Here is a 12,583-nt window from a genome sequence, read left to right on the forward strand (position 1 = left end):
GCTTGTAGGAAAAGGTAGCTTTAAAACTACATGCTGCCTAATTAATAAGGGACACTTTAATTGATCAAAAGCTTTAAAATCTTGTGGTTGGTATACTACAACGTTATACACACAGTAAACCCATTCAAATTAATGGACCCAAGTTAATTGAGTCTAATATTTTCAAAGGATCTGCTATGTGTAGGACTAACATGCGATACAACCCAATGGATTTTATATATCAAACATTGAAAATCTGTAAAAACTAAAACAAAATGTAAACTTTTTTTTTTTTGCAAAGGGTGTTTAAGGAGATTACAGAAATTACTGGGTTAAAACTGACCAGAAGTCCAGAAGTAGCATTATTATCAATTTACGATGGGGTGGAAGATTCACAGGCTATGAAGGATTTGCTCACAAATTTATTGACAGGTGCACGAATTATGATAGCTAGGAAGTGGAAGGGGCAAGCAAAATATAAAATGGAATAATGGTATAAAGAGGTGTGGGATATAGCTATTAATGATAAATTAACATGTGCCATTAAGGTAAGATGGGAAATATGCAGGATAAATGATTCTGAGGAGATACGGTGCATATTTGTGGAATTTGTACTGTTAAAACTGAAAGGGGTCAAACCATCGCAATTTTGGGAGGCTGGATAGTTATAATGGAATGGTGGGATGCACATTTTTAATCTTATTTATTTATGATTATTACTTTTGTAAAAATAAATTATTATTTTTTTAAAAAAAGAATGTACAAAATGTAAATAAATGTATAAAATATAAACAAAAGAATGGGAAAAAGACAAAAAAAAAGAATAAAGCCTTAACATCTGATTAAGTAAATTGCAATACTAGTTCAGGAGTTAAAAAATGAATACACTGTATTTTTCAGTCTATAAGACGCCCCCATGTATAAGACACCCCTTATTTTTGGGACTCAGATTTAAGAAAATGGGGGGAGATGTATCCGAGTGTAAGACGCCCCCAAATTTTTGACATTATTTTTAAGGAAAGAAACCTAGTCTTATACACGAAAAAATACGTTACTGAGTTTTGGACATGTCAGTTGTGACGTCAGTGCAGACTGTACAATTGGACTGTCAATTTATTCATTATTATATACTAACATTACAATTGATCTAATGTTTTGAATCAGAATCATAGCATCGGCTAGTCCAAACCTCTGCAATGCAGAAACCACGGCTCAAATATCCCTGACCTCTGCTTAGAAACCTCCAATAAAGGAGAATCTGCCTCCTTGAGGGAGTCTTTCCCACCGGTGAACAGATTTTACCACCAGCTCTTTCCCGGGTGCTGGGAATTGTAGTTTTGTGGGGTCCAGTTCCAGGCCTTCCTAGCCGGGGATCTGAACTTGAAAGTAACAGTGAAGTGGGATGTTGTTTCTTGCCTTGTGCCTTCAAATACTTCCACCAATACAATCTTATCTGGATCTAGGCGGCAACCTCCAGCAATATACCTACAAACAAGGAGGAACAAAGAAATGCAGCAAAAAGAAAGTGGTGACTGTGAATTATCCGGCTTACAAACCAAAAGCTGTGATTAGGAAAAGGCGGCGGCGCTTTGAACGTTCAGTAAGACCGGCTCAAATTCTCCGAACCGTCAGAGTCCAGCATCGCCCAGTTGTTCAGTTCAGGCATCAGCCAACTGGTATGTTCACCGTCTTGTACTGTTAATAGTCTACAATCAAGCAGTGAGGATGTTTAAATCATGTGGAATTAAAAATTAAGCAGTCTGTGCATGACTGCAGTACAGTATAGCTGTTTCAAACACTATATAGCAGGCATAGACAAACTCAGCCCTTCAGGTGTTTTTGGCCTACAACTCACATGATCCCTAGCTAACAGGACCAGTGGTCAGGGATGATGGGAATTGTAGTCCCAAAACATCTGGAGGGCCGAGTTTGCCTATGCCTGCTATATAGCAGGGACGCCCAACTCCTGAGAGTGTGCGCTACTCCCAGAAAAAAATATGGCAGTGGGGGGGCGGGCGGGCGGGGGAGGAGGTCAGGTCAGTCGTTGAGCTTTTTTTTAGGGGGAAATGTCAGAGTTGTGGAGCTCATCAAAACAAAACCTAGTCAGCGCTCACTCTGTCTTCCGGTTTAGCGATCCTGTGCGACTACAGGAAAAGAGGGGGCGGGGACGGAAATCAGCTAGCGATCGACTGGTTGGACATCACTGTTATAAAGGATGGATTTTCCGCAACCTATGCCTTTGTTTCATGTGTTACATGTCCAATGGTTATAACACCAGTGATTCGATACCCCCTCTTTCCTAATGTTTCCTTTTCCTTTTGCAGGAGTCTTGCAGCCAGAGGTCAAAGTTGCTTCATATTGGAGAGGATTCCCAAAAGAAGTGAATTCTGTTATATCGGTTCCAAGTGATCAGAAGCCAGATGGTTATGATTACTATGCTTTTTCTAAAGGTATGTTGAAACTAAAACATCACTACTGCTGCCATCAAGACGGGAAAATATCTAAGGCTGCTTTTTACAAATTAATTTTGTACTCTTCAGTTCAGTTTAATAACGAAACGGACATATGCTACTTGTCTTTTTCCATCTTAATTTTTACAAGGGATCCCCTCAAAAGCACCTTCGAAACATAGGTCATCTGTGTGTTCTGTGGTTTGGTTGTCCTCTTCTGTAAAAATCATAAAGGTCGAGGAGGTTTTTGTGCCTCTTGGACCAATGTTTCTAAGGTTGCTAGCAATCGCTGCATCCGTTATTTTTTACTGAGACACTTTGTGTCTTTTTGGTAATTCGGTGTAAAATCATGAAAATTCAAGAGGACTTGGATCTGAGTTTTACACAGACCTCTTGGAAAAATGAAGGGCGTTTCTGGCTGAGTGCACATCTTTTCTCAGGGGTGCAGAGGTGCTGCCCACGATGCAGTGTTGAAATTCCAAATGTGCCCGCAGACCCAAAAGGTTTGCTGGCGCTTGATTTAAGGCTACAGTACTAACCAACAGGTCTGAGGAACCTATTGCATTTGCAGTAGAATCTGTCTTCCACTGCAGGACAGTGGATAGTAGGAATTCACATTTAAGTCAAGATTTCCCGCTTCTGAGACTTGAATGAGACTCTATCTTTATTTCTCCCCCTTACAGATCAATACTACAGCGTGGACGTGGGCAGCAGAATAGCAAGACCAGTCACACTACAGACCGGGCAGACTGTGTCCGGAGCTTGGTACAAGTGCCCTTTAGAGTGATTTGGAACCTCCAAGAGCTGAAACAAAGACACCATTGTGTTTTGACAATTTCCTCTAGTTTTTATTAATAAAAGACATAATGAAATATTCATACATCGATCCAAGTTTAAAACAAACAAAAAACCTGCTTCAAGCTTGCCAGCCATTACACAAATGCAAGTAAGAGCAAGACTAGATAGACAGTATACACTGTTTTAATTTCTACTGAGATTTAATTAATATTGCCTCTGTTCAGGCCTCCTCTGCCCCCAGGAGTTACACCTGCAAAGGGAAAGGAAGAGTGTTAATATATATACTTTTGTTTCAATTAACTGCTATTAGCTATTAACTACATTAACATCAGTTTTAAAGGATTCTTTCAAAAGACTGCCTGCCTGCCACAAGTCTTTTGGGAGAGTAATGTGGGGGTACAGAATGGCATCCCCGTAGCCAGAAGGAATAAGTACTCCATACATAATCTAGTATTTACACCTATTTTAACCAATTCAGAAACAGAAGGCTGTGCCGGAAATCCTTTCTAGGTCCTTGAAATCGTTATGACAACTAAATTTACTCCTGCCTAATGGCTATGGAAACAGTTCACTTTGGACTGACTGGCATATTGATACTAACAATTACTTAGTATTAATACACTGCTTCTGACAAGATCTTTAATTCTTTTTATTTCTTTTCTTTAGTATGAGCTTTCAGATTCTCATTTCTTTTTGAGATCGAAGTTCTACTGAGGAGTTTCTTATATTTATTTGTTGCTAGCTACTGTCACTCACATCCCTTTATAACGGTGGTTCTCTAACTTGAATCTCTGGGCCACACTTTCAGAATAAAAATTTGCTCTTGCCACATCAAATTTTTTAAATTTATAAGCAATACATTGGAAAACACAACTGGGATCGTCCTCAGTATCACTCGATGCTCTTGCTCTCATTTTGAAAAGATATCTATTCATATTCTGCAAATAAATAATAATAATGCTTTTGATACAACACTACACTGAAATGTTTAAATGTTTCTTTGATTGTCCTTGAATCTTCCTGCCATAATTGCCATCGCCAGACCCTTTGAGAACCTCTGTTTAATAAGAACGCCACATTCCACCAGATCAACTTTAAATTATGCTATTTTCCTTTTTAAGTCAATCAAGTACCTTAGCTGATATATATATATTGTAAAAGTCTCTGGGGTGAATAATCCTCATTATTCAATGTCTATAAGCCCCCTTGCATGTTTTGGTGGCTGCAATACTATGCAATACATACATTTTTCTTAACAGCAGGTAGGGAAACTTATTTGCAATCCTAGAGAGTTTAACACATCTGGGCAAGAAATGAAGGACACCTACCCCTCTGTCTGTTGAACTGACGGCCAGTTCTTAATGTTGTTGGCTGAAGTCTAACTCGCCGGAAAGGCTTCGGATGATTACTGCTTGTGTCTGAAAAAGAAACAGTATGGGACAAAACAAGAAATGTAAGGCCATGGCTATAATTTGACTTTGTCATGCAAGTTAAGTGTAATCATGGCTGATTTTCAACATGCAAGCTGTTAACTTCAGTTTTATACTTCAAATCTGTGAAGGCAAATAAAATATCTAACTGGAAAAAGTAAAAATTGGCTCTCAACCTTCTACATGTTGCTAGCTAGCTAATGGCTAGCAGCGACCGTTTTATGTGCAAGCAATTGATGTCTACATGTTCATCACTGTGGACCTGGAAGTGGCCCCAAAACAGGTATAAAGGGGGTGAGGGTGCAAATGGGGGGTTGGCTGTTCTCCACTAATAAACAACAACACACACAGGTGCCTGTGTTAAGGTTTTTTTTACTGAAAGTAATGGAAAGCAAAAGACTCCTGGTGTTGCTTAAAATTATAAGCACATTGCCTGGTCAGAAGGATGGAGAATTACTGGTCAAAGGTTTGAAGGATTGAGGACCTAGGCTTTTCTACACTGATATTTAGACCTTTTAACCTGCAGTATTTATCTGGATCTCCTTTCTATCACTTAGAAAGATCAGATGAATGTCCTCCTTCCACATACTGAACAGACCGTGATTTCTCCTCCATGGATGCAGACAAAATAGTGACAAGGAAAATATGAAGATCAAACAGAAAAGAACCAAACTTGGGGGTTTAACTATCCTAAACTGGCAGACCTCTATCAGTGAAAGGTCAACAGTACTTTATCCAGACTAGGGTTTCCCAAACTTGAGTCTCCAGCTGTTTTTGGACTACTATTTCCATTATCTCTGACCATTGGCCCTGCTAGCTAGGGATTATGGGAGCTGTAGTCCCAAAACAGCTGGAGACCCAAGTTTTTGAGAAAACCTGATCCAGACCACTGAGATTTGATGGAACCGAACCCTACCTGCAGATGAACTAGAAGGAGGATCTTGACTTGTGGATGGGAGATCTGACTCATCAGGAGCTTGAGATGATTCTTCTTCCTGCTGGCTGTCTATTTCTAGACCAACCTCTGAAGTAATTCTAAAGTAAAATGGGGAGACACACAATGAATTTACTAGTCAAAATCTCAAGATGGCACAGGAAATTGTATAGCAGAGTTCCCCATCTCCAAACTTCTTTCCACAGTTAAGGGGTTCGACATGACCAAGAACAGAAGTGAACTCCCTTTCTAGCTCTTTTATTTAATCTGAAAGCGCATCATGCTTAAATCCTCGTGCTCACTAACTAGCAATGGTACAAGGTGACAAAGATTCAGTGATGAAATCTCTAGAAATGCAGTATCTATGTACTAGGAAATACGAAGGGTGTATATGTGAAGGGAGAATTTGTGGGACACCATTTGAACAGAGGTTCACTACGAGGGATTCACTGATAAGGATCCTGGCATTAAGGACCGAGGCTCCTGCTACCTGTGTAACCTCAGCTTTTCATTTCCACAGCCAAATGCTGAGTTCTGTCTCTTGTTCACACTAGAGTCTTACAAAATGTGTGGCGTTCTGGCTTTCAGTGGGGTGAATGAAGGTTTCAGTGTGTGAGGTTGGAACCACAGCAGCGTTAAAAGGTCTGCTCTTGGGTATATTCTGTTACTGGTTTTCTGCAGCTACATTTGTTCCTCCAACTATTTTGCTGGTGTTCATGATATCAAAGGTGTTCAAGATTAATTGCACCCAATAAAAATATAGCAGGGTGTCACTCCCAAAAAATATTTATGTTTGCAAGAGCTGCTGCTTCCAAAGAAAAGCTCTAACGCATCTGTGCCTGAAAGCTTCGCATGGAAATTATTGAGCTTATCTATCAACAACAGCACTGAAGACACACTGCTGCCAAGTATTAGCAATACCCAAAGAAACATGATATTTGGGGTGTGTGTGTGTGTGTGTGTGTGTGTGTGTGTATGTGTAAAGTTTCTGTACTGCTTACTATTGCTGCCAAATAGTTTCTTACACTTCTCAATTTGAGCCGTCTATACATTTTAAACATCTTTAATGCCAAACGATACCCTAATCAAACAAGACCAGTTTGACTGCCATTTTTGAGAATCATGCCATGAGGTAATATAATACAGATGGAAGCAATTATCTCTCTTGCCCTGGCAACTCCATTTAAGAACTGCAGCCTGAAAGCAGTTCAAATGTGAAGTTAAAACCTCCCCTTGTGAAATGAGGGAACAGAAATACCAGTTCATCATACAAAGTCACAATGCTGAACATTTATATAGTACAGTAGAACCTTGGTTCTCCAATGCCTTGGTACTGTACTCAACTCTTCCTGTTTTTGAACATTTATCGGAACCCAAACGTCCGATGCAGTTGTCAGCTGTTGTTTCCAGGGCGCCTGCGCCAATCGGAAGCTGCGCCTTGGTTTTCGAATGTTTCGGAAGTCAAACGGACTTCCAGAACGGATTACATTAAAAAACCAAGGTTCCACTGCAGTTCAAAAAGCTTTACATACATGATTTCCATTACCCTTACAACAACCAGTGAGGATTTAAAGCTAGCCTCCTAGGTCTTAAGGTGAAGGTAAAAGGGACCCCTGACCATTAGGTCCAGTCGTGACCGACTCTGGGGTTGCGCGCTCATCTCACATTATTGGCCGAGGGAGCCGGCATATAGCTTCCAGGTCATGTGGCCAGCATGACAAAGCTGCTTCTGGCAAACCAGAGCAGCACATGGAAACACCGTTTACCTTCCTGCTGTAGCGGTTCCTATTTATCTACTTGCATTTTGACGTGCTTTCGAACTGCTAGGTTGGCAGGACCTCCTAGGTCTTAGTTTGACTTAATTTAGAGGTTTTCATTTGGGACAGAAAATATTCAATTTTCTTTTTTTTGTTGTTGAAAAAGATAACAAGTTGATGTGGAGAAAGGCATTTCGATACGATTGCATTCAAGCCAGACACAACGTGAAGAATCGTCATAACTGAATGGTTGAGCTTACCCTTCTGACTCTGCCTCTACAAAAACTTCATCGCCATCATCACCTGTACCAGATTCTGAAGTGGTCGATAAGTTACCAGTGGATGTTGTAACCATTGGGACAGACTGGGAAGCATGTTCAGAAGCATCAGCAGCGGAGCTTTCAGTAAACACAGACACTTGGAAAAAAATATTAGAGAATCAACTATAACCATCTAACACTTGGATGATACGTTCCCCCACCCCTGCAACGCCCACCCCCCCAAATTTTGAGCACGAGAAATACACATTTGCTTGGGAATGAATCGAACCTGAAGTGGGATACTACACATATCTTCGTAATTTTTTTAAATTATATGTTGTATTTCGCAACTAGCACACTTCACGTTAGTACAGGCCTGGCAGGAAAGCCTGCCATAGCCTGATCCGTTAGGTCACAGTATTATACGGCTGGTGGGCTGTGTTTGGCTTTGGGAGTCTCATGCGCCATGCAGGTATGTCTTTGTAGAACTCTTTAGGTGTGTGTGGTGGGGGAAAGGCAGGTTTGGATTGTGGAAGAATGTATAGAAACACATGATTTGAGAGAAATATATTGGGAAGTGGGGAGACACCAAAGTCCCAGAGAAGACTGGAGTCTTTGATCCCCCTGGAAACCTCTCATGCTTTCCTTGCATCTAAGCATGTGGCCATAAGCTCCCAGCACATTCTCAGATTGTTCTGTGATTGGATTTCTTCTTCTTCTTGTGGACACATACTAAACTACACATTTATTATACATAAATCAGGACAAAGAAAAACATGTCTCCTCTCCTTTCAGTCTTTTCGGAGAGAGACTAAAAAACAAAAGCAATACAGAGCGGAGGTTCCGCTCACGGACTCCAGCAATCTGTGCCGGAATGTAAACAGACATCTACATATCTGCAGCTCGGGAGGAGTGTAATCCCAACAATTATTACGGTATCACACTTTGTAGACGAGATTGTTATACAGGTGCCCCCCCCCCCACTTAGGTGTGGCGCCAGGAATTTTTTTTCGTAATTTAATTCAGCCCTGGAAATGGCAGGAGAGAGCTGGAGAGTCCACATGACTCACGAGGAGACCCTCCCCGGAGCTCGAAGGGGACATCAACGAGGACAGAGGAAGCTCTGATGAGACCAGAGGTGCAAGCGGGCCTTCGTTTAGGCTACTCATCCTCCCCAGGGTTCTCCCCCCCCCCCTTAAGACCATTTGACAGAGGCAACAACCGAACTATGTGTGTCCAACTGGCGTGTGACAGCACGTGCCAAACCTGGAAGTGACTTTAAACATGGCAAAAACAGTCCTAAAAGAGCCCAGAAAGGGCAAAAAAACAGCGCCTAGCAATCCCATGGGCCTTTGCAAGTGCAATCCCAGGAGCCCTTGCATCGACCGTTGGACATCTGGTAAGTGCTACAATCATACCTCGGTTTGTGACCGCAATCTGTTCCGGGGAGCCGGTCGCTCCCCGAATCGGTCACTCCCCGGTGCATGCTTCTGCGCGTGCTTAAAGCACCGATAGAGCGCTTCTGTGCACGCTGCGCAGATCGCTTCTGCGCATCCGAGCGCCGCGGAACCCGGATGTAATCACTTCCAGGTCAGCGGTGGTCGAAACCGAAGCGGTCGCAAACTGAGGTGGTCACAAACCGAGGTATGACTGTACTGGTTTTTTTAAAGGGTTTCCAGATGTTTGCAGGCTTTCCCAATGCTGTTTCAAAAATGCACGATTTCACATAACTATGCGGTGCCTTGGAAAATAACCCACACATAAACTGGGAGTTGCCTGTATTTAACATCAGGCATAGCTAACATGGCGCCCTACATATGTACGACTCCCATCACCCCTGATCATTGCCCTGTGCTAGCTGGGGCTAGCATTAAAAGTTGGAATCCAGCATCTGAAGGATGTGGTGTCGGCCAACGCTGCTTTATATTTTGAGTGTTGGATTATGAATTCTTGCCTCCCCACTTACAACCGATTTCTCGCAAGAGAGCTGGCCCTGGACTCTTACCTGGGAACCACACGAAAGGCATTTTTAGGAGGAAGTTAAAAGCGTAACTATATGCATTTCTTAAATAAGCAGCTGTACAGTAAAACCAACCTGATCAGTTCCCAACAGAGCTGCATTTTCAGGAAGACTATCAGAACAAGGGTTATCAACCATTATATGCTCAAACTGTAGAATCAAGATATTAGGGAAATCCCCCAAACTCACCAGGTGCCGCAACCTGAAGTGGAGTTGTTGGGACACTGCGACCACCTGATTCCTCTTCATGGGCAAGAAAGAGTGGTGTTTCATACATCCCTAAACCTGCAAGCAATTTGAGAGAAGTTAAACTGCGGTTCCCAGTAGTGATGTATGGAAGTGAGAGCTGGACCATAAAGAAGGCTGATCGCCAAAGAATTGATGCTTTTGAATTATGGTGCTGGAGGAGACTCTTGAGAGTCCCATGGACTGCAAGAAGATCAAACCTATCCATTCTGAAGGAAATCAGCCCTGAGTGCTCACTGGAAGGACAGATCGTGAAGCTGAGGCTCCAATACTTTGGCCACCTCATGAGAAGAGAAGACTCCCTGGAAAAGACCCTGATGTTGGGAAAGATTGAGGGCACTAGGAGAAGGGGACGACAGAGGACGAGATGGTTGGACAGTGTTCTCGAAGCTACGAACATGAGTTTGACCAAACTGCGGGAGGCAGTGGAAGACAGAAGTGCCTGGCGTGCTCTGGTCCATGGGGTCACGAAGAGTTGGACATGACTAAACAGCAACACCAAACTGGGGAACAGAATAATATCTAGCCACCAAAGTAATGAATCATCTGAACCAGTTTATTTTTTATGTGGTACTGGCCAGGAACAAAAGAACATCCCAGCTAGTTCTGTGCACCTTGAGTAGCGTTTTAAGGTGTTTTTCCTCCCTAACATGCAGGCTCTATGCTGCATGGCAAACCCAAGTTGTATGATTGAGATTCAAAGCGCAGTGTCCCTTTCATACTGAAAGCAAGAAGTAGAGATAATTTGCATTCACTTTCTGTTTGTACAATGGAATTTAAAGACAAAAAAAATTCAAGGACCAAAGAACCAAACCAGAACTCCACTGAATATACAACAGAAAGACAGGAGTGAATATTTGTACCTCCTTGTGATGCAAGCTGACCGAGATCTGACTGACCGGAGGTTTGTGGCATGTCTTCAATAGGTCCAAACCTGAATCTAGGAACTCCAGCCACCTGAGGGGAGCTAGAAGAAAAGTTGCAGTCAGTTTATCAATCATAAGTTTACTGCCCCTTAGTGGGATAAATGGGGAAGAAGAAAAGGAACAAACAAAGGAACCGCACGGCAGTGGTTTGCTGGAGCAGACATCCTATTTCTGCGATGTGTTTCCATACGAGTCTTCCCAAGGGTAAGGGCCAACATTTGCTGACTGAGTAAACAATTTATGCATATCCTTCAAAAGAGGAGAGATGCTGAGAATGTCTAAACACTTGAAGAAGTTGTGCTGTGGAAACAGAGTAAAGCTGCCCAAGAATGTTTAGAGAAAACTGCTGGCCAGGCCCCTGGAAGGAATTCTTTTGGTATTTTGACTTACATATAGCACATCATTACTATGTAATTACTATGTAACTGAAGGTGCCACTTACTGAATCGCTTCTGCAAATCCATCTGTACGATGAGGTACCACCAATGTTGGGGTGCTTGGAACAGTCCTGTCCTCATCATCAAAAAAGTGCTGCTGCTGAAGAAGACATTAAAATGACAAGTGAACTCAACAACTACAGTCGCACCTGGAAGTCAAACGGAATCAGTTCTGGAAGTCGCTTCAACTTCAAAAACGTTCGGAAACCAAAGCGCGGCTTCAGATTGGCTGCAGGAGGCTCCATCAGCCAATTGGAAGCCCCGTTGGGACATTCGGGTTCCAAAGAAAGTTCGCAAACCGCAACACTCACTTCCGGGTTTGCAGTGTTCAGGAGCCAAAACCTCCAAGTACCAAGGCATCCAAAGTATGACCGTACTCCTATTACTACACATTTTTAAACAGCCAGCCCCTCTTAATATCTCGCTCGGTGTAATAAAATGACGTCCAATTTCTGTATACAGTCATACCTCGACATCTGAATGCTTCGACTTCCGAAGGTTTCGACTTCCAAAGTTGACAACCCCAGAAGTCTTTTGGATGTTGAAGCGGCGCTTCAACATCCAAAAACCTCGACTTACGAAGATGGCCGCGGAATGGATCGTCTTTGTAAGTCGAGGTACCACTGTATATGCCCAATCCATATTCTGAGGAATAACCGAAACGTGAAAATTCAGCTGACAAGTACTTTCAAGGACAGTATTTCAAAGGAAAGGTGCAAGACTTTGTGCTGAAGGAGCAAACACATTATTGTAGAAACATCCTGCTTTTTTAGCTGCATCATTAATAATTGGATTATTAATCTGAATAATGTGGTCTGTTGAGGGTAGGAGGCTACCATGTGGCTACTCAGTTCTTTCTAAAATGCTCCCTACATGTAATAGAAACGGCTCATCACACAATCTTGATTAACTGAAGTTTCAGTTGTACCCATAGCAGAAAATGTTTAGAAACTGTACTACTTACCATGCCACCTATGCCAGGGGTTAGCTGAAGTCCACGTCCTACAGACTGCCTCCGCGGCATTTGGATTCTCTGTACGTTCAAGAAAATGCCAAACGCTTCAGTACACATTTAGGTGGGGCACCCTCAGGGCCACTGGCCAAATACACCCCAAGCTCTTAATAGCTGGCTCCTTTAAATTCCCTTATGATGACCACCCCCTTAAACTGAGTATACCAATGGCACCACATAAAAGCAAACAGGAGTGGCAGAACAGCTTCCCATCATAGACCATGAAAAGGAAAACCACGGCAGGCAAACATGCCCTGGTTTGCTTTCATTCTTATAGAGTAGAATTGTAGAGTTGGAAGGGAGCATGAGGATCACCTAGTCTAACAACCTTGCA

The 12,583-nt window shown here is 42.4% G+C and overlaps 2 protein-coding genes across 5 annotated transcripts in view; one reads left to right on the forward strand and one right to left on the reverse strand.

Annotated features, from left to right (window-relative positions):
* Positions 1-4,821, forward strand: part of PRG4 (proteoglycan 4) — a 44,446-nt gene extending 39,625 nt beyond the window's left edge. Inside the window, 3 exon segments of the mRNA XM_088673580.1 lie at positions 1,443-1,655; positions 2,304-2,429; positions 3,113-4,821. Coding sequence (XP_088529706.1) covers positions 1,443-1,655; positions 2,304-2,429; positions 3,113-3,216 — 443 coding nt within the window. The 3' untranslated portion in view covers positions 3,217-4,821.
* TPR (translocated promoter region, nuclear basket protein) overlaps positions 3,251-12,583 on the reverse strand; it is a 52,660-nt gene continuing 43,327 nt past the window's right edge. Inside the window, exons 43-50 of one of the 4 annotated variants that reach the window (XM_035121592.3) lie at positions 12,202-12,270; positions 11,243-11,334; positions 10,738-10,841; positions 9,818-9,913; positions 7,609-7,765; positions 5,574-5,692; positions 4,556-4,645; positions 3,251-3,477 (exon numbers count right to left, since the gene is read on the reverse strand). In XM_035121592.3, the coding sequence (XP_034977483.1) occupies positions 3,428-3,477; positions 4,556-4,645; positions 5,574-5,692; positions 7,609-7,765; positions 9,818-9,913; positions 10,738-10,841; positions 11,243-11,334; positions 12,202-12,270 (777 nt within the window). In that variant the 3' untranslated portion in view covers positions 3,251-3,427. Of the gene's footprint in view, positions 3,478-4,555; positions 4,646-5,573; positions 5,693-7,608; positions 7,766-9,817; positions 9,914-10,737; positions 10,842-11,242; positions 11,338-12,201; positions 12,271-12,583 lie in introns of all 4 variants that reach the window. The other 3 variants (XM_035121591.3, XR_015950946.1, XR_015950945.1) reach the window with 3 other exon arrangements.

Source organism: Zootoca vivipara, chromosome 7 (assembly GCF_965207765.1).
Source record: "Zootoca vivipara chromosome 7, rZooViv2.hap1.1, whole genome shotgun sequence".
In the NCBI taxonomy this organism is placed as follows: Eukaryota; Metazoa; Chordata; class Lepidosauria; order Squamata; family Lacertidae; genus Zootoca; species Zootoca vivipara.